We start from the raw sequence: 22,181 nt of genomic DNA on the forward strand, positions 1-22,181 counted from the left end.
TTGTCTACATGCACTGAAACAGCAGCTGCACTGCCTGGGTAATACGCTTAACCCTAATCTCGTTCTGCAGTACGGAAACTGCGGGGTGTTATCAACCAGATTTGAGAGTTATGCGAATACTGTATATAATTCACAACCAAATATAGAGTGAAGTGGTAGATGCGAGGCATGTTTTACAAGGCTTTAGTGAACCTAGATAAACATGAGATTTTGTTGCTGCAATCTGTGCTCGCAAAGCGTAACTTATGACTCCGGCTGTGCAACGCGCCATCTTCAGCTCGTGTTTTGTTTAAAGAGCTGGCGCACGTGAAAGGTGGCGCTGGTATTCATTGAAACGTTTTTATTGTCATATTTTTTATTTTCGGGAGTGTTCGTTGCTGATACTTGTTTTTGGTATTTGGTTTCATGGGAGTTTAACGTCCCAAAGCAACTAAGGCTATGGGGACGCTGTAGTGAAGGGCTCCAGAAATTTCGACCACCTGAGGTTCCTTAACGTGCACTGACATCGCACAGTACACGGGCCCCTATAATTTCGCCTCCATCGAGATCCGAGATATGTATTATACTGCACCTCATTGCGCTCCATAAACACTTTCCGCAAAAGTCTCGCGCAGCCGCTTGTCTATGGCAGGTGCAGCCATCGTTGGGTGAGCTGCAGTCAACAGCCAAAACACGATATGCTCGGGAGCGTGACGAGAAGCGTCGGCAAAGGCAAAATCATATCCATACGGAGCGCGACGGCACGCGAGGCCAGTAGGCTTTAAGATCAAACAGAACATCAACCCCAGATGAACGCTGAAAGCTGGAGGCAGTATCGCGAACATAAGAGGTAAGGGTGCAGACTTGCTGTTCTCTATGATCTTGCCAGGACCGTCGAAAGATTCGCTACTTGCTAAATGTGTGCAACCAGATTAACAGTGTGCTCCGTAAGTTTAATAGCTGCGTGAATGCCATCAGAGGGAACGGTGCCGTGGATACAGCGTTTCGCTGAATTGTTCGTTTTGTAGCGATAGCTACACTACGCTAGCACTTCGAGCCTTCAGCGTGGCACCCCTTGAGCTTCGTGGCGGCGCCGCGTGTTGGTCACGTTGTACAGACGCGCCGGCGAAACCGGGTGGAGGGAGGGGAGAGGGGGAGAGGGCGGGGCGGCGAAAGACTGACTTTGCGACTTTTCAAGTTCCATTCGGCCAGATGTACCTATCGCGTCACTCTAGGTTTAACCAGATCTAAACCACAGCCATTTTTTTTAGTTGCAGGTTAGCCGTCGTAGCTTTTGTAACTCTGTTCAGAATTAAGGACCTGTAACTCCACCGTGGTTAGTAACTACCATTTCACCGTTCGTGCACACATATTTACAAAAGAAGTATATCTGAAAAAATTCTCAAAGAGACACTACGCGCCTTCCAGCCTACGAAATGCACATTTTCGCTACAGCATAATTTATCCAAACTAATGTAAAATGATTTGATACAACGTCACAACTGTGCCTATTTAAGAAAATACGCTAGTGATAATCGCACTCCCGTGTAGCGCAATAATAGATTCAGCAGCACGTTGCTGCTGGGTCGCATATATTTCTTTAATCTCCCGCAGTGACCACTCCCGATGTTCGTGCTTTCTTTCAGATGATAAACAGCTCCCAGTTTCAGGAGAAATCGGCCAAGTGCTTCAATTCCAGCGTAGAAGAACCTTCCCGAAGTATGGACGTAATCTGCACAAGCCCCGTCGCGGTAAGAGCGAGCTTGTCTTTCTGAAAAGTATCCATCTTTGAATTATCAGAAGCGTTTCATACGCTTACGGTCTACGATACCTGCAGGGCATCAGGCAAGCAACATTTACTGAAAGAGGTCAGCCATTTGCCGCTGAGCTTCTACAATGAATGTGGGCGTGTAATGACGGCATTAGTGTCCCACGGAGCAACTACACCAGCGCTTAATTAGTGGGATAGAATTAAAAGCCTTACAGGGCTAAAATGCGTTGGTCCTCAAATTAACCAATTAGCTGGTAAGAAGGGTCGTCCCAGGACCAGATAATTCTAAGAAGAGTTGTAGGCGTTACCGAAGAAAGTAACTAAATAAGTTGCTCGTTACGCTAAAGAAAAAGGAACGCGTTACCGCCCTACGTTGCCTACAAAAAAAGGGTAACATGTTATCGTTACCGTTACCGAAAAAAAGTACCGCGCGTTACATTGCTGTTACTTCATGGCCACTAATTTTAACTAGTCTTCGCGTTAAGAACTTGCGATAACAATTTTATAAAGCTCACATTTCACACAAAACTTCTAGCCCAAACAAGATTTTACGCGAATCCTGAATTAACAAGAATACTTTGCACAAATATGCAGAAGCTAGCAATGTTATAGTGACCTAAAGTTGCCTATAGAGTTATATGTGATGGCTTAAAACTCCGAGGCACATTGTGAAGCCATTTTTTGAATGTGACATTAAACACAAAATGACATTTCATCATCAATTCTAACTTCACAAAGAAAACATCTCTGAACTCTCAACAAATTTAGGGTATAATTCTGAAAAATATGATGTTCCAAAATGCTCCGCATGTTTCCACTCTTCGGAGAGTTGAGTGTGTGAGTGGTTTGGGAAGGGCAGGTCGGTGAAGACAAGTGTGTGAGTGCGTGTTCATGCACGTGTTTCGTGCTTTATGGATATTGCTACGCTACTAACTACTCTAGTGGCGCCATACAGCAGCTAAACTGCATTTCCTGGCAGTTGGCAAGCCTTGAGCTATCTCGGGGCTAGATGCTTCGTCTTCTTCATCTCTCGTCCTGCCTGCTGCCTTGCGCGTTCCAACGTTTTGCGCTTCTAATTAAAAGCAAATAAACCAGCCCTGCTTACGTCAACCGTTTTCTCAGTGACATATTTGGTGGAGGTGCTGGGTGACGGCCCATGTACGCTGACCTCGAGGACACCTTTGACGTCAGCTCTCAACGCGTGGCTACAACACCAGTCCACAAGGCGAGCCGCCGCCTGCGAGGCCTAGAACCCGAGTTCGGCCAACTGACAGTGCCGGTAAGGGCCATGACATCCACCGCGGCTAGCCAGACAAGTCAGCACTCCGGGAATGCCCCCGCCGTTTGTCCTTCACGCACCTCGATCGCCGCCACCGTTCCACGGGGACAGGTTCGAGGACGTCGAAGACTGGTTGGCCAGCTTTGACCAAGTGACGGGTTTCAATGAGTGGGACGGCGAGCGTAAGCTGCGCAACGTCTACTTTGCGCTGCAGGACTCGGCCAAAACGTGGTTTGAGAACCACGAAGCTTCCTTTACCACCTGGGAGGCTTTTCGTCGAGAGCTGCTAGCGACATTTACCAGCAGCGAAAGAAAAGAGAAAGCTGAAATCGCCCTGCGCTCGAGATCACAGCAGCCCAACGAGGGCGTCGCGATGTTCATCGAGGACATGACCCGACTGTTCAATCGGGCCGACCCTGCTATGCCCGAAGCCCAGAAGGTACGCCACTTAATGCGTGGCGTAAAAGAGCAGCTGTTTGCCGGACTGGTCCGTGACCCGCCACGAACAGTGTCCGACTTCACCAAGGAGGCAATGGGTATCGAGCGCTCTTTACAGGAACTGGGCGCCCACTACGGACGTCAGGCTACTGTAGCAGCCGCTTCCCAGTCCCAGTACACGCCTACGTCGCTGCCCGCCGAGGACCTTCTGGAGCTTGTAAGAAACCTGGTGCGCGAGGAACTGGCGAAACTTCGCTTTGAAGCTCCACAGGTCAGCGTCGTTGCCGTTACGGACGTGGTCCGCGAAGAAATCCGACGAGTTGTGCAGCCACCCCCAGCTCCACACCCGGCGCCCTCCGTTATGCCGTACAGCGAGGCGCTACGAAGTCCCGGGCCAGCGATGCGAGCGTGTTCCCCCATCGCTCCTGTGCAATACCTGCAGGAGCCAATCGCAATAGCACCCTCCGTGCCGCAGGAGTTCAGGCCCCCCGTGAGCAAAGCGCAAGTTTGGCGTACGCCAAACCATCGGCCGCTTTGTTACCACTGCGGAGAGCCCGGCCACATCCTCCGCCACTGCCACTACCGCAGGATGGGTTTAAGGGGGTTTTCACCTGACGCACCTCGACCACGCTATGGTGAAAGACCACGGGATATCGAAGAGTACTTGGCTGATAACGTGCAATCTTCGACCTCGCAGCGACGCCAGTCCCGATCGCCATCCCCAAGGCGGTTCTCTTCGCCCGGCCGCCCGTCATCCTCTGGCCAGTTCAGAGGTACGTCCCCACGTCGGGAAAACTGAAGACGGCGTCCTCCGGGGGTAGGGCTGCCGCTACTGGACCGAGTCAAGAGCCTCCACCCGACGATTCGCCGCGACGCTCCGACCGACGACGACCTGACCCGACGACCTCGACGACGCGCTGCGACCGACTGGCCTCCGCCGAAATTCCGGTATCCGCCGACAACCACGACGTTACCGCACTCGTGGATACCGGAACCGATTTTTCGGTAATGAGCAGACGGTTAGCCACGGTCTTGAGGAAGGTTCTGACCCCTTGGTCTGGGCCGCAGATCCGGACAGCTGGTGGCCACGTGGTAACTCCGATCGGCGTCTGCACTTCGCGAATCCAGATCCGCGGTGTTACTTTCCCTGGTTGCTTTGCTGTGTTACCCGAGTGCTCCAAAGACCTCATACTCGGTTTGGATTTCCTTCAACAGTACGGTGCCATTATCAACCTCCAGGAGCTAATCGTGTCGTTTTCCACCCAAGGTCCTGTCGACAACGACACCGAGCCACGCAGGGCTAAGTTATGCGTTTATGACGACCACGTTTTGATCCCATCAAGATCCAGCATGTTTGTTACTGTAGAGTGCGATAACAGCACCAAAATTCGTGGCATCGCTGAAACCATCATGTCGCTGCTCCTTGGTCGGCAAGTCTATGTTGCTCGAGGAATTGTTGAACTGAACAAGGGCCGAACCGAACTCTTGGTGACCAATTTTGGTTGTGAACTTCAGTGTTTACCTGGCAGAACAGCTATTGCGTATTTCGAGGAACTCAGCGAATTCGCGGAACAGCACGCTTTGTCCGGAGCCCCGGCATCAGTGGAGGAACCGACCACTCCCATAAACACTGACGTGAACCCAAACCTCCCAACTAAACAGAAACGCTGCTTGGAAAGCGTTATTCAGTCTTTCTGCGACTGCTTTGCCTCGACCTCCAAGGTTAGGCAGACACCGCTCACAAAGCACCGAATTATAGTTGACGCCAACCAACGGCCATTATATCAGCCGCCCTACCGCATCTCTTCGAAGGAGCGCGGTGCCATTCGCCGCCAAGTTCAAGAAATGCTCAAGGACGACGTGATACAGCCGTCGACGAGCCCGTGGGCGTCGCCTCTTTTCTAGTGGCAAAGAAAGATGAAACCCTACGGTTCTGCGTTGATTACAGACGTTTAAACAAAGTCACTAAAAAGGATGTTTATCCTCTCCCGCGTATTGATGACTCCTCGGACCGGCTGCGCCACGCCAAATACTTCTCATCGCTAGATTTACGAAGCGGCTATTGGCAAATCGAGGTGGACGAACGCGACCGGGAAAAGACCGCCTTTATTACACCGGACGGTCTGTACGAATTCCGGGTGCTCCCTTTCGGCCTGTGCTCGGCTCCTGCAACCTTCCAGAGGATGATGGACACCGTTCTTGCCGATCTCAAATGGCAGTCCTGTCTCGTATACTTGGATGACGTTGTCATCTTTTCTGACACTTTCGAAGAGCACCTGAGACGCCTGCGCGCTGTGTTCGAAGCAATTCGGTCGGCCGGTCTTTCCCTGATGCCCGAAAAGTGTCACTTTGCTTTCGAAGAGTTGAAGTTTTAGGGCCACATCGTGAGCGCTAAAGGGGTTAGCCCAGACCCCGATAAGACTGCTGCCGTGGCTGCTTTTCCTGTGCCCACCGATAAGCGCAGTATGCGCAACTTTCTGGGTCTCTGCGCCTATTATCGGCGTTTTGTGCAGAACTTCTCCCAGATCGCTGAGCCCCTCACGCGACTCACGAAAGATTCCGAACCATTCTTCTGGGGCCTGGAGCAACAGCAAGCCTTTGAAGACCTCCGCACTCGTCTCCAAAGTACGCCCATCCTTGGACACTTCGATGAATCAGCCGACACTGAACTACACACAGACGCCAGCAACATCGGCCTCGGTGCGGTCCTTGTGCAGAGGCAGGATGGTCTCGAACGCGTAATCGCATACGCGAGCCGCAACTTGTCACGATCTGAGGCGAACTATTCCACGACCGAAAAAGAATACCTGGCCATTGTGTGGGCAGTAACAAGATTTCGCCCATACCTATATGGCTGCCCTTTCAGGGTCGTCAGCGACCACCACTCGCTGTGTTGGCTGGCGAACCTCAAAGATCCCTCGGGACGGCTTGCACGCTGGAGCCTTCGACTTCAGGAATTCGATGTCACCATCGTCTATAAGTCTAGTAGGAATCACAGTGATGCCGACTGTTTGTCTCGTGCTCCTGTCGAGAACAACCGAGCTGACCCCGACGATGATTCTATTTTTCTTGGTGCCATCTCCACGTCCATCCTCATTCAACGCCAAAGGAACGACAGCGAACTACGGCCCCTCATTGAGTATCTAGAAGGAAGCGCACAGTCTCCCCCGCGAATCTTTTCGCGCGGGCTGTCGTCGTTCTGTTTACGTGACGGCGTCCTGTATAAGAAAAACTACAGTCCAACAGCAGCGGTCTATCTACTCGTCGTGCCTACGGCCCTTCGCGACGAAGTCCTGCAGGCGAGCCATGATGACCCATCTTCTGGTCACCTGGGTTTATTGTCGAACTTTGGCACGAATACGGCAAAAATACTACTGGCCAAGGGTTGCTGCAGTTGTGAAACGTTGCGTAAGAACTTGCCGCGAGTGCCAGCGTAGCAAGACGCCGTCGACTAAGCCAGCCGGCCTACTCCAGCCTATTGTTCCGCCTCAGGTTCCCTTCCACCAAGTTGGCATGGACATACTAGGCCCATTTCCGGAGTCCTCTCTGGGTAACCGCTACATTGTGGTCGCCACCGACTACCTCAGCCGATACTGTGAGACTAAAGCTCTTCCCCGTGGTACTGCTGACGAAATTGCGAACTTTTTCATTCAAAACATTGTGCTTCGTCACGGTGCACCCACCATCGTTTTAACTGACAGCGGAACAGCGTTCACCTCGGCCCTTACGCAGGAGGTTATGCGCCTAAGCGGCACCAGTCACCGCAAAACAACCGCTTACCACCCTCAAACGAACGGCCTCACCGAACGGCTCAACAAGACGATCGTCGACATGATTTTTATGTATGTCTACGCGGACCACCGGAACTGGGACGCCATACTCCCTTACGTCACCTTTGCTTATAATACTGCGGTCCAGGAAACGACACGCTTCACTCCATTTCGTTTAGTACATGGTCGTGAAGCCACAACCATGCTGGATGCAGTGCTGCTTCCAGCTAGCGCTACCCCTCTGTTATGGGTGCTGCCCAATTTGTTCGTTACGCTGAGGCCGCCCGCCAACTCGCTCGACAGCGCATCCGGCACCAGCAAGTTCACGACGCCCAGCGATACAACCTCCGCCACCGAAATGTGCGTTACCTGCCCGGCGAACAAGTCTGGGTGTGGAGCCCAATCCGCATGAGGGGACGCTCTGAGAAACTTCTACGCAGATACTTTGGCCCCTACAAGGTGCTCCGCCAGCTCAGTCAAGTTACCTACGAAGTTCCCCCCAAGGAACAGTTCGCTCTTCTAGACGGCCGACCTCCGAAGTTGTCCACGTCGCTCGGATGAAGCCGTACCACGCCCGCTAGCCCCTCGCGCGTGTCTACACCACACGCCAGACACGTGCGACTACCCTTGTGGTCCTGCCTGCAAGTGCTACCACACCGAGACGGTGTCTTCAAGAGAGGGGGAGCAATGCTACGCTACTAACTGCTCTAGTGGCGCCATACAGCGGCTAAACTGCATTTCCTGGCCGTTGGCAAGCCTTGAGCCATCTCGGGGCTAGATGCTTCGTCTTCTTCATGTCTCGTGCTGCCTGCTGCCTTGCGCGTTCCAACGTCTTGCGCTTCTAATTAAAAGCAAGTAAACCAGCCCTGCTTACGTCAACCGTTTTCTCAGTGACAATATTGTCTTTTTTTGTGTGTGCGTTATTAGGGGCAGCTGTTTTCTGCATGCATGCGAGCCGCAACAAGGGTAGTCGACAGCACTGCACATTTTGTTTATTTGCAAGGTCACTTTAGGTGCTCTGCGCTTTTTTTTCTAAAAACGGGAGCAGAGTGGGTTACAATTGGAACAAAGGTAACTAATAACATGACACTTTACGGTACCAAAAAATCTTAACCTACGTACGTTACCCGTTAGTTTCACAAATGGTAACGAGTACGTTACTAAGTTAGCGAAAAAAGTAACGCGTTACCAGTAACAACCGTTACTTGTAACACCTTACCGCCAACACTGATTCTAAGTGCTTGAAGAAAAGCCCGTCCACCATACAGGACAATAACCATTAGCCAGGACGAAGTGACTTGACTTTCGGTGAAGACATCATAGGTTCTAATTATACACATTGTCGGCACATAATGTAATAAGGTGTCATGTGCATTATTTTAGTGAAGGATGGTCCAATAAACACAAAGCATTATAATTACTCTCCGAAGCCGTACATTCTGCTTCCGGTTTTCGAGGAAAGGATAGGGCAGAGCAACTGTCTGACGTGGTGGGCACCTGAAATTGCAATTGGTTTTTGAGGAAAGGAAATGACGCCGTATCTGTCTCACATCTCGGCAGACACCTCAACCGCACCGTAAGGGAAGGGGTAAGGAGGGACTGAGATAAGAAAGGAAGAAAGTGGTGCCCGTAGTGGAGGGTTCCGAATAATTCGACCACCTGGGGATCTTGAACGTGCACTGACATCACACAGCACACGGGTGCCTTTGCGCTTCGCCTCCATCGTAACGCTGCGCTGCGGTCGGGTTCGAACCTGGGGTGGGTTACTCCGGATCAGTACTCGAGCGCCCTAACCTCTGAGCACCTCAACCATGCTTTCAGGAATGAGGGAAGGGATGAAGGAGGGAATGAAACAATGAAAACAGAAAAGGAATCCATCAGCGACGCTCTGTAATGACCCAAATGCTAGTTGTTGGTTTTTGCAGTGGGGGGGCGCATTGTGCTCGCAGCCACCTCTTCTCCCCTTCTTCCTTAACAAAGACAATCCGCCCACCTACACCAAACTGGAGCACCGGCCACCTAGGACTCCAGGGCAACGAGTTCGCCGATCAGGCGGCCCACACACTCTCTCCCCGGGCATTCTCACTTGTTCTAAAAGCCTACTCCGAGCCTACACAATCTCTAATTATATTCAGAGACATCGCTACATATTATAAAGACAGAAATTGTCGCTTTCCGGAACCCTGTAAAGGTCTCTGGACAGCAGACAAACGGCTTCTCAAAGTTTTTACAATACAATGCTGTGCCCGGCAGTATTGAAACACTTCAAATCAGAATTTGATGGTGGCTGCAGGCTGTGCGGAGCGTCATTCTCGGACGTTTTCCATATGGTCTTGACCTGCCCTTCCAATCCCCACCCTTCCCAATCCATCATCTCCCACCTTTCTAAAGAGGCCTAGGAGGCGGCGCTGCTCAGCTGTCATGACCTACAGTCCCAACGGACCTTGGTCGCCAGGAGGCGAGCGGCGCTAGACGCCATTGTGGCTCCGGAATAGGAGCTCCATCTAGAATTGTGAGGGCCTTGGCCATAGGGTCGGAGCTCAAACAGCTCCTTGTACATAGGCAATGAATGTTTACCACCGCCACCACCACCGCTCCCTTTGCTCAGAAGCGCCTGAAATGACCCGACGCTCTATCGTTTTGTGGCCAACCGCCTGCTCTTCGCCGGTGACCGAGGGTCTCGAGGGCGTGCGTCAGCATATGGAAGCAGCGGCTATAACGAGTAAAGTGATCCGCGGGCGTTGAAATCAGGAGGGAACACGGAAGGCTTGAGAATTAAGGACGAAGGAAAGAGGAAGAATGAAGGAAGAGTGAACGGCGCCGTGTAAATGGATATGAAACGACAGGTTGGAGGAACGACGGGAGAGAACAAAAAATTGGAGGACGCTTAAGCTTCGTCGTCGTAGACGCGACAGCGTGTAGCAGCGTTGCCGAGGGGAGCACGGAACGCCATCGCCCGTTTGGCGCGGCGCGTGGCCCGTTGGGCAATTGAAGGAAAGGACGCCTGTCTCACATATCTCGGCGGACACCGGAACCGGGCCGTAAGGAAAGGAAAATGAAATGAACAATTGCTTTTAAGGGAAGGAAATGACGCCTGTCTCACATTTCTCGCTGGACACCCGGATCTCGCCGTAAGGGAAGGAAAAATCGATCGATCAATCAACCAGTCGATCGATCAATCAATTAATCAATCTATCTAACGATCGATCGATCAACTAATCGACCAACCGATTGATCGATCAATCGATCGATCAATGAATCGCCCAATCGCTCGATCGATCGACGACAAACCGATCGATAAATCAATCGATCAATGGATCAATCAATCAATCAATCAGTCCTTAACGCTGTCGCGTTAAAATCCCTTCCCTTACGGCGCGGTTCAGGTGTCCACCGAGATGCACCATTTTTCGCTCACCGCCAAAGACGCCGACGCCGACGACAGCTTTCCTGCGACACGAGCTCCTTAACGCTGGCGCATTAAAAATTCGCCGGAGACACTGAAGGCAGCTTACGTGCGGGAATGCGAAAGCATTACTGTCCCTGGCCGCGTTAACACCACCCATAATGCTGTACGGCGAATGGTTGCATCACAATTCTGATACGAAAGTGTGTGAAGGAGTACAGTTTGAGGTGCATATGTCGTCGGTTTTAATCCCTGTCACAAGCTAGCATATAAGGTCACCAAATGCAAGCTATATGCCACCGAAAATCGTTTCACACCACCCGGAGCTATGTACGACCAATAGTTGCCTCAAAATTTTCTTACGAATGTCGGGAGAACTCCCGTTAGATTGAGGTCGCGCAGTGGCGAGTATTTAAAGACGAACGACTTGTATACGATTGTCTGAAGTGGCGGTGCTTGGCTTGCTGTATGCGTCATTCGGCCGCTTGACAACGGCACCCCATTTTTCTTGCCAACGCAGGATTTTCTCTCCCATCTGCGAGTACACACACAAACACGCCACCTTCTTTACTCGTAATGAAACTAATTATGCTTTCGCATTAAACCCAAACCGAAATTTCCTGCACCCTCCCCCCTCCCCCCCACTTGCGAATTTTGAGCCCAGCTTGATTTTTCAATACAATGTGGCTGAAAACATGAACGGAGCTTAAGCCACCCTCAACAGTGCAATGCGAAGCATTGTCGCTTTGTCCTACAAGACCTCTAAAGGCTCTTCAGTCGTGCAGAGCGGCACGGTGCAACAACTTATCGATTGAGGCGTCCTCTCCCGCGTTTGCTACTCCCTGCAGGAATACGTTACAAGGTGCTCGCCTTATTGCTTGAAGGAAGAATGCTGAAGCCACGAAGAACTCCTCTTCGTTTCGAGCGAACCACAGGGCACGTGAGCCGCACTTTGAGAGTAGTGGGGCCCGTTAGCGTAGGTAAACCGCGTTAACTCTACAAACGGACCCCATAGACGTCCATGTATGTGATGGTTGACGGTTCGACAGGCCATTAATGGTGGGCCGAAGTTGCGACTACCAGTTTTGTTATAGTTCCTACGCTGATTTCAGAGTAACCACCAACGCACCTGTGCAGCAATTAAGCAGCCAAAGTCTTTGCGCAAGGATTGGCGCCATTTAGGGAAGGCAGCTCGTCGTTTTTCATAAACCCTCTAATGTGTGCCGCCTGAAACGTGGCGGTGACCCGCAGTGGTGGCTCGGTGGTTAGGGCGCTCGACTACTGATCCGGAGTTCCCGGGTTCGAACCCGACCGCGGCGGCTGCGTTTTTATGGAGGAAGAACGCTAAGGCGCCCGTGTGCTGTGCGATGTCAGCGCACGTTAAAGATCCCCAGGTGGTCGAAATTATTCCGGAGCCCTCCACTACGGCACCTATTTCTTCCTTTCTTCTTTCACTCCCTCCTTTACCCTTCCCTTACGGCGCGGTTCAGGTGTCCAACGATATACGAGACAGATACTGCGTCATTTTTTTCCCCAAAAACCAATTATAATTAATTAAACGTGGCGGACTGCATGGACCACACTCGCTTTTGCACAGGTGGTTGCGGTGCACGTACCAAGTTTGACGGAAAATGGTTCAGTGGTTACGGTGCTTGACTACCGAGCCGGAGTTCCTGGGTTCCAACTCGGCGGCGGCGGCCGCGTTTCGATGGAGACGAAACCCAAAATGCGCCCGTGTACTGTCAGTGCACGTTAAAGACTCCCAGGTTGTAGAAATTATTCCGCAGCCCTTTACTACGGCACCTCTTTCTTCTCTCACTCACTCCTTTATCGCATTCCTTGCTGCGAGGTTCAGGTGTCCACCAAGAGGAGTAACAGTTACGCTTTTTTGCTTTTCTCAAAAACCACTAATGCCACAGGCAGCAATTTGAGAGCTCTATCAGGCGGCCGCGTTTCGATGGAAGCGAAAGGGAAAGGCGCCAGTCCCATGCCTGGGACGATGAAAGGAATGAACGGTATCAGCTGTGCTGAAGCGGCAAACTGAGAATAATAATGGTACACAGGAATGACTTAGGGCCCCCGCGGTGGCTCAGTGGTTATGGCGCTCGCATGCTGACCCGAAAGACGCGGGTTCGATCCCTGCCGCGGCGATCGAATTCCGATGGAGGCGAAATTCTAGAGGCCCGTGCACTGTGCGATGTCAGTGCACGTTAAAGATCTCCAGGTCGTCGAAATCTCTGGACCCTTCGCTACGGCGACTCCCACATAGCCTGAGTCGCTTTCAGACGTTAAATCCCCATAAACCAAAACCAAACAGGATTGACTCAATGTGAACGCGCGAAGCATAGTATACAATGTTGCAAACTTTGAACGTGTTTTTATTGAGTATGAGCCCGACGTCATGGTGGTGACAGAGACTTAGCTACAGCCATCAATTTTAGATTCGCAAATTTGTCCTCCCGACTGCAGTGTTAATAGACACGACTGTGAAAGCCGGGGCGGTGGTGTAGCAGTTTTTGTTGAAGACAAGATAAAATAATCATTTAGAAAACAACCGCCTGATTTAGAAACGACATGGTGCAAGGTTTATCTAGGGACACAAGAAATGGTTATAAGCGCGGCGTGCTGCCCCCCTGGATATAAAGCCTTGGCTGCCGATGCAAATATCCTTCTTGAGGGTTCGCGGGTGCACAGGAAGGATGTAATTAAAGCGGGGGATTTTAATCTGGGGTTAAGTGAGATGAAATGATTCTCCGAGCGTCTGAACGTGAATCCGCCGTTGAATGTATTAAATTTCTGTTGCGCGCATGAATTTACCCAAATAGTTAGTCTTTATAGGCGTATCCAATACATTGCTGTCTCTCCTTGACCCCATCTTCTTAAGTGAAGAAGCAACATCTAGAGCATATGATGTTGAAGTGCTAACCGTTGAAGTGCTAATCACTCAACAGTCAACATGGCGATGACGTTGGCTCTCCTTTCGGAAAGTCACCCGGTCCCATTCTTCGTACTAAGACTTAAGTATGGCAAGCGACATAGCTCTAATGAACGAGCTGGAATTTTGGTTTGGCCACTTTGAAGAGAAAATTAATGATGAAATTGTAGGTGTTAGTGAGCTCTGGATGCAATTTAAAACCATAGTATACAAATGCTTAGCCAACTTTGTACCTCTAAAAAGAAAGCGCAAACGTAAATACAATCCTTCGATAAAAATAAAATTTTCCAATTAAAGAAGAAAGTAAGTAGGTGTCAAGATAGGTACCGTCGCGCCCCCAATCTTGTGCTCCGTAATGACGTATCATCATTAAGCGGCCAATTGAATTCGTTAAATGAAGAATCGAAGCGAAGATACTAATCACTCACTTCAAACGTTTCTCCTTGAATCTCCACAAAAATTCTGGAGGTACATAGCCCCACGCAATGCATCGATTTCTCAAATAAATACACATCCTGGTATTACTGCAGACCAGAAATTAACAGCCAATACTTTTAATGAGTACTTTTCATCTGTTTTCTTTAACAATTATAAATAATAAAGAATCACTTGAATTTAACTCCTCCCCTTATGTTTCAGGAATACAAGATAGAAAACTCCCTTGAAGGAATTACCACCCTTTTGCTTAATCTCGATGCAACCAAATCGCCGGGCCCGGATGAAATTTCCAATTCATTTCTCAAAAGATAAGCCGAATTGTCCGCACAGAACTTGCCTTTGGTCTTTCAGAAATCCTTATCATCCATGACGGCGCCTGATGACTATAGAGTCAGTAAATTAATAACAGTACATAAGAGTGGTGGTACCCAAGGCGCCCGTAATTATCGACCAATTGCACTAACATCAACATCTTGTAAGCTTTTAAAACGTATCATTTCCAAATATATTCGACTGTTTTTATCACGCAACAGTATCATTACCGCAGACATGGATTTCGGCATGTCTACTCTACTATAACGCAGCTGATAGAAATAGTGCATGACTTTTGTGACGTAACGGATGAAAAGGAACAAAGTGACATTATTTTTTCAATTTCAGTAAATCGTTTGACTTTGTCAACCTCAGGAAATTACTAATTAAACTGAAATATATATTGCAGCATTGTACTATTGTATATGAATTGAATCTTTCCTTACTAGCCGACGACAGTTTGTAAGCATCCAAGGAAATAAGTCAATCATATCACGCGTAAAGTCATAATCACAACGAGCCTGTGTTCTGATCCGTTACTATTTTTGGTTTACATAAAAGATTTTGTAATAGAACCGGGAATAGAAGTAAAACTATTTTCAGACGATTATGCAACTTGCACTGGCGTTAAATGCCATGATGATGAGCTGAGGCCTAAAAATTACTTGTCTAAGATTAATGTCTATTGTGACATGTGGCAAATGTCGATAAACACCGAGAAGTCTGCCTGCATCACAATATCACATAAACGTCAGCCATTGTTCTTTGACTACACGCTACAAGGTAGCATACTTAACCTAGTAACAGAACACAAATATCTAGTGGTTATTTCTTCAAATTTGAGTTGGAAATAGCACAATGTAAGCGTAATCAGTAACATTAATAAAAAATTGGATATATAACACGAACAATTGAGTTTTCAACTGAGAAAAAGCTAATCGCTTATAAGATATTGGTGCAGCTAATGTTGGAGTACACCTGTGCGCGGTTGGATCCTCACGTTCAGTATGTGATATACGACTTAGAGTTAGTGCAAATAATGTGCTAAGATTTATCCTCTCGGTAGAACAAAATCAGGATTCAGATTCTTCGCTTTATGGCAAAGCAAACTTGTCCACCATTCAGTTAAGGCGAAAGGAGAAACACTCAAGACTTTTCTATTCCATCATGACTAATCTAGTCCTGAGCGGTAAACAACAGTATATAAAGGAGTCCATTCCCCGAATAACACGCCATAAGCTCCATTCATGTAGAAGAAAAAATATCTTAAATAGACTGCACAAACTCTTCTTTTACGCATTATGAGTGCACGCCCAAACAGCGCGAGGCTGGAATAAACTGCCCAATAATACTGTATGTGCATAGAGCCGGTAGGAGTTCTCTGCTCACTTAAATGAATTTCTGAGTTAGCACTTGTACATTTGTTCTTCATGAACTGTTTTTTTTTTGTTTGGTGTTGATAGTACTTCATGTGAAATTTTTTCTTTTCCCTGGAGTTTAGCATTATGAGTGTACTATGTATGTAACCGCGCCACTGCTATCTTTGTCCTGAATAGTACTGATAGTACAGCAAATAATGAAAAAAAAATGTGGACAGGTAGTCCGCCATTTCCTTTCCTCAAAAAGCAATTTTCAATTTTTTTTCGACCGCGAATAAGATTACAATGAGAAGTAGACACTCGCATTTGTTCCGTGTAAGCGGGCCCAGGTAGCCGGCATATCGAAACGAACGTCTAGGCTAGGAGCTGGTCGGTATCTGTGTCTTCTTCAGTCCATCGACCGTTCCCTACAGATTCTTTGTACAACTCTCTGCGCCTGTTTGACGCACAGAAAAGATAGAGGTTTACCAAGCAAATCTTGATGGAGAACTAAACATTACATATGTTTTACAAATGTATATATTTTGCTCCATCCAGGCTGGAGTCATGCTAATGTGCCTGAAGATAACGATGTTTGAACTTGCGGTAAGTTTAGCTCGATCTCTTCTCGTCCCTGTCTCAGCCTAGTACCCTCTGCTGTGCTTTACGTTATGTAGATTTCAGGTAATGAATTGACGTCGTTGATACGATCCGCTTAATTGAAGTACAAAATGCGCCTATACATGAGCAAAGGACCTATGTTTAATAGTTTGAGAGCCGACTATACGAGGCCAGCCTGGAAATGATATCGATTAGTCGCTATGTTTCTCCAAAAGCAGAATAAATCCCAGTAATACCGCGAAACCACGCTTATATGTGTACACAATAAACCGGCTGTCGTCACAAAATTCTGTATGCAGTTATTCTTCTAAGGCGTGAAAAAATATATGTTGAAGATACTTGTCCGCTTGAAAAACTCGTCTAAAAATGTTATTCAAGGACAGACCAGCAGTGCATCAAAGCTATGTGTCTTTTCATGTCAGTTCAGGAAAAAAAATAATGTGCATGGCCTCCTGGCTGAAAATTCGCCGCAATGATGGGTTCGAGATTTGGTGATCTGCAAATTGTTGCGCCACCTGCGGGGGTAAAATGAACTGGGCACTGTTCTTCAAACCAGTATGGTGCTCTATAGAACTAGCTACAGCGTTTCAGACTCAGTTTCTCAATGGGAGCTGCTAAGCTCTCGTGGGAACTTCGTGTATTTTTTCACCTTAATTTCTTGCGTATGCATTTAGAAACAGAAAAGTATAACAGCTTTATATTGGCAGTACCAATCTAGCGGGTTTAAACTTAGTTGCTAAGCAAAACATTTTAAAATGGCATTGAGAACTTATCAGCTAGTCATGGAAAAGAACATGATAGCGCTAACATAGAGGATAGCAGATCAAAAACGAAGAAATTAGTGTTAATGAGACCCTACCAGTATATAAGAGGAAACGGACACGGGCATGGCATGTGTGCCAAACAGCACATTGCTGTCTGTTCTTCACGCTGATTGAATTTCGAGATAGTTTGACCATCAGGGGGCCAACTCAGATTCAAGTGGTCAGGCCAGGTTAAAGTGATCGCGGAGTGAACGTGAGTACAATATGAGCAGCACAAGTTAAATGGAATTCCTGGGGTGACTATCTTGCTGTGGATTTAGTTACGCTGATGATGATTAGATCAGTGACAGTGCCCACATACTCTAGTCTGTGTCTTCGGAGCCAAAGCATTGCTTTCGAGCTGTTTTACGGCCCCCATCCATACAGTAACGCTTCTGCATGAGGCACGCATGAAGCAATATTGCAGTGGGGGGCCCGTTAGATGTGGGCAACATGCGTAAGGCCTTCGACTTCTGGTTTCCTCTGCTATGTATGGTGTATATGGCGTCATAGTACATTCATCTTTCTCGACCTTTGCGGATGTGTCATGCACAAAGGTCGGATTAGTTTTGTTCTATGTCATATGAATTCGTAGGGGAATGGCGCATGAGGCCTAACAGAAAGCACTCAATAATAAGGGAGACGTCGCCTTGGAACGTTTCGCGCGAGATGCCCGCATGGTTTACGAGTCTGTACGCGCTCTGCCAGAGAGATATCAGCTCACATCATTAAGCGAGATATATGAAGCGATGATAGTATAATGTCTACATGGGGAACGAGGTTGAGGATATTTGGACGAGGGTTGAAGGATGGGAAGAAGCACGGATAGGGACATTTGCAGCAGGAGTCTCGAAGTGAAGGTGGTACTAGACGCCGAAGAGAAAGAAGAAGACGCATTTGGCAAAATTAATAAACAATAAATATTGATTCCAGCATAAAGAACAGACCACACTGGTTAAAGAGCCGCAGAACACGAAAATGTAGCGCATTCCACCATTCAGCTGGCATGTCCGTGTGGGACTTTCATGGCAACTTAGCAAATACAGACAGTGTTCAGTGACTTGAGACAGTTCATCGTCGCATTGTTGTGAAATTGTGCCATATGCTATATTGTAAATGAGCAATGGTACTGCGCTGTTCTGTTTTAAAAGCAATATAACCCGCATTTACTCGTTCCAGAATCGGGGAAAAGAAAAGACTGCCGTATTGCATTACGCTGACCAGGTAGCGGTAAGTATGTGCTTCTAAATCGTCTCTTTGCAAGAATTGGTTCCTAATGTCCTCCTTAAGAGTCCAAATTGACGGAATTCTTACAATGACTTTTTAAGCCACAATAATTCTTTAGTGCTGAGCCTTATTCAAGAAGAAACCTAAACTTAGGTTGCCCAAAATATCTATCTAGTGAAAGGTAAGGTACCTTGTTGAAATAAACTTTTGCTATGCATGCCCGCTTCTTTTCTCTGATGAATGAAAAGCTTTACAATGTTCCGCCTAGTTTTACTGAAAAGTACAAAAAATAGGACGAAATGTACAGAGGGGCCGGTTTTCAAATGGCCGGAAAGATAATAGACCCTCAGCGCCCTGATCGAGACGTATGTCGCTATGATGGTCTTGCCTTGTTCGAGGCAGAGCTATCGATTGTGTACTTGCTAGCAGATACTTGTAACGGATACCTTTATCCTGTTTCTCTGTATTTACATTATTTCTGTGCATAATTTCTCTTTAATTTTTCTTCATTTCTTATCAATCTTTTCTATATTAGAGCTAGCCATAGGGATTCAATACGTGATAGCTAAGCTAACATCAGGTCGGCAGACAGGAGTCGCAGCTCAGCAAATAAATCGAAAAAGAAGAAATAAACATACACCTGTGTCTGATTGGTATTAATTCTTTTGATTCTGCGTCATTGCTTTATGAGAGACAATCCCCCGTCTCTATTAGGAGATTGTGAGAGGCGCTAAACTATAGGCGGGCTATATATAGGGACACAATAGAACCGAAGCAAGAGAACTTATGTCAGTTGCTATTTTCACATTGCTAGCCTAGGCAAGCCCCCCCCCCCCCCCCCCCCGCTTCTCCTCTGCACAATCGGGATTTCGAATGGCTGAAAGCAAACCGGCAACTTATAGCGCAAAGGCGCCTTTCGTGTTGGTGAAAGGTGCATGTCCAACATTTTTGGACAAAAATTTTTAATATTTGAAAACTGTAAGGTACTGGTGTAGACATATTGAACGTAATGGCCCATTCTTTTGATATGTAGCTAAATCTTTTCTTTATAGTGCTCACACCGCTCGCATAGAGCAGCCAAGACTGCCATAGAAAACAATGGGGAACGTATTTGACGATAGCAAAAACGTTAATAGAAGAAAATTCAAGCCCGTTGACAGAATATCGGCGGATATAATGAATGATACAGTGAAATTGTACAGTATATGAAGCAACTTCTTCCATAAACTCTTTAGCTCTTAAAAATGTCCTTGTCCAAAATTTTTCCGTACGCGAGGGAAACGAGAGGATAGTTCCAATCGCAATATTTCCATATGGCGTGTCCAGATGTCGCCTCGCAGAGGCGGATAAAGAATGCCGCATACACGTACATATATATTTAACCAAATTTCTCTGTAGCAGACATTTTTGTTTCGCAATCCTGTGAGGGAGCCTCATCTTATGTTAAAAGTCTAATTTCGCAACTCAGTGCATTCCTAGATCCAACGTACGTGCGGAAAAGCTTACGTGGATGACTGTAGGGGCCGTTAGGATTGAACGGAGAAGAAAATATTTCATGGTTAAGAGATGGCATGAAGAGCTTCATTCGGCGAGAGGCGGTCACTGGGATATAAGTTTCGTGCTGGCTTTGCCTGTGGTGGTTTTGAGTTAAGACCGCAACATGTATCCTGATAGTAAATATGATTCGCTCCTCGCCTTTTGTACATTCTGATTACACTTTCGGTTATCTAGGATAATGTTCCTTAAATAGTTTCTCGCTTTAAAAACCTTGGCTCATTCCCTTCCACTTTCCTTTGATCCCCAAACGTGGTAGTAGCCACTGCAGGGAAAATAAATTCCTCCGAATTGCATTTAAAATCAAGTCGACGATGTTTATGAGTTCGATCGATGGATGCGCACTGTGAAAGGTGGTCACCAATAATGCGCGCACTGACACTAAATGCTCAGTTCTAGCTGTTGCTACGTCCGTTTTTTGTTTTTGTTTTTTTTAGAGTACAGAAATGATGCAGTAAATGTCTCACTCATGTCGGTCGACACCAGAATCGCGCCGTAAGGGTTGGGAGGAAGGTGAGAGCGAAAGAAGAGGTGCCGTAGTGGAGGTCTCCGGAGTAATTTCGCCCACCTGGAGATCTTTAAAGGGGAATGGTAGCGCACAACACACAGCACAGGAAAACAGAAAAACGCGCTGTCGCCCACTGTCGCCCGGATGACAGCGCGTTTTCATTTTTTATCTTTCTCCCATTTTCTCTCATTTCCTTCTGAGCCCATCTTCTTTCCCGCATCCGCTTGCTTGTTGTTGTTTTTTTCATGTGTCAGACATCTGTGCCGATGCCAACTCCTTAAGAAGAGGAGGAAGTTCGCTGTAACTTCAGTCTTGAGAACGGAGGGGTTTGTTCGAAATGTCGACACAAAATAAATCTCTGTCTAAATGAAGTGTTTCTCAACTTTGCATTTTACCTCAAGCAAACAGTCACCTTGGTTTCGGTGACTGTTAGCTTCCTTCATGAGTTTGTCAAATGAGCACCTTATTTCCCTTTCCTTATTTGCTGATTCTATATATATATATATAATCTCTGGGAGGTTGTGATGGCGTCACTAGATCACATGCCCTAGGTTCAAGGTAGGTGGCTAAGCGTTTATAAGGGAGACATACCAGGATAAACACCTTGCCGTAACAATGTTTAATAATGCAAAGATTGCGAAGCACACCCTGCTAGTGCACAGGCATTAGGCCTAACTACGCAAATCGAATTTGTCTTTTTAATCTTTGCAGGAATGTGTCGCCCAACTGCAACACAAGGTGATGCCATTCCGACGGAGCGCTGTTGACGATGTCGCTATTGGTGACACCGACGCAAACTGAACTACGTGCAGTGAATCGAGCGTCGCCTACGACGGCAGCGCCCTCTTTGAACGTCTCCACAGTTTGGCCATACTAGTGTCAGCAGCTTGGGACTTTTCCAAATATGCCCGCGCGGGAATAAATCTATTGACTACTCTTGCATTTGTCCCCGTCCCAGACTTTCATGAAAGTTGAAAGCGCTATATCGTCACGGAGAATTGAAACGGTCCGGCAGTCAAAAAGAGAGCGAAAATACTTCAAAAAGAACCTTGCCGCCACGGTGGCTTAGTGATTATGGCACTCGGCTGCTGTCGAATTTCGACGCAAGCAAAATTGTAGAGGCCCGTATACTGTGCGATGTCAGTGCACGTTGAAGAACCACAGGTGACAGAAATTTCTGTAGCCCTTCACTACGGAGTATCTCATAGTCCGAGTCGCTATAGAACGTTAAACAAACATGTACAACAAACAAAACACTTCTTTATTTGGCTGACTATGTCCACAAAGAACTCAGTGATTCGGCGGTGTTGGGTAAAAAGCGCGCTCGGCTGTAGCCGAACAGAATGCTTGCCGCTATCGTCCGCACTGAATTTAAAGCTGGCACCAAGGCACCTAATCACCTACACCCTGGAGCACAACGGAAACAGTTGCACGTGTCTGCGATCATTCTAGACAAGTCTGGCCACACCTCATGTCATAAGCATATGATAAAGCTGAGTGTCGGTGACCTTGAGCGCGAACAGCGCAAATGTTCGTGAGAAATTTCAACCGCTCGGTGGTTAGTTTTCTGGTTTTTCAAGATGCTTGTAGCGTGTGAAAAAAATCTAAAGCTTTTCGCCCTCCTCTAAGCAAAAATATGATAGCTTCAAAGATCTCGAGGTTTATAGCACACCTTCAGCTCTGCACCGCATGACACTCAGCCCAAATTAATGGTTACATGGCGCCTCATTCAGGCATGGATCACGTTATTTTGTAGAACAAATTCTCGAGACCACCTCAACC

General features: G+C 47.6%; 1 protein-coding gene across 2 annotated transcripts in view; it reads left to right on the top strand.

Moving 5' to 3' along the window:
* The window catches only part of LOC144100419 (uncharacterized), a 34,306-nt gene extending 12,965 nt beyond the window's left edge, over positions 1-21,341 (top strand). Inside the window, exons 4-7 of one of the 2 annotated variants that reach the window (XM_077633377.1) lie at positions 1,626-1,730; positions 16,245-16,292; positions 18,290-18,340; positions 21,111-21,341. In XM_077633377.1, coding sequence (XP_077489503.1) covers positions 1,626-1,730; positions 16,245-16,292; positions 18,290-18,340; positions 21,111-21,200 — 294 coding nt within the window. In that variant the 3' untranslated portion in view covers positions 21,201-21,341. The remainder of the gene's footprint in view (positions 1-1,625; positions 1,731-16,244; positions 16,293-18,289; positions 18,341-21,110) is intronic. The other variant, XM_077633379.1, reaches the window with a different exon arrangement.
* Positions 21,342-22,181: the final 840 nt, after the last annotated feature.

This window comes from Amblyomma americanum, chromosome 8, assembly GCF_052857255.1.
Source record: "Amblyomma americanum isolate KBUSLIRL-KWMA chromosome 8, ASM5285725v1, whole genome shotgun sequence".
Lineage (NCBI taxonomy): Eukaryota > Metazoa > Arthropoda > Arachnida > Ixodida > Ixodidae > Amblyomma > Amblyomma americanum.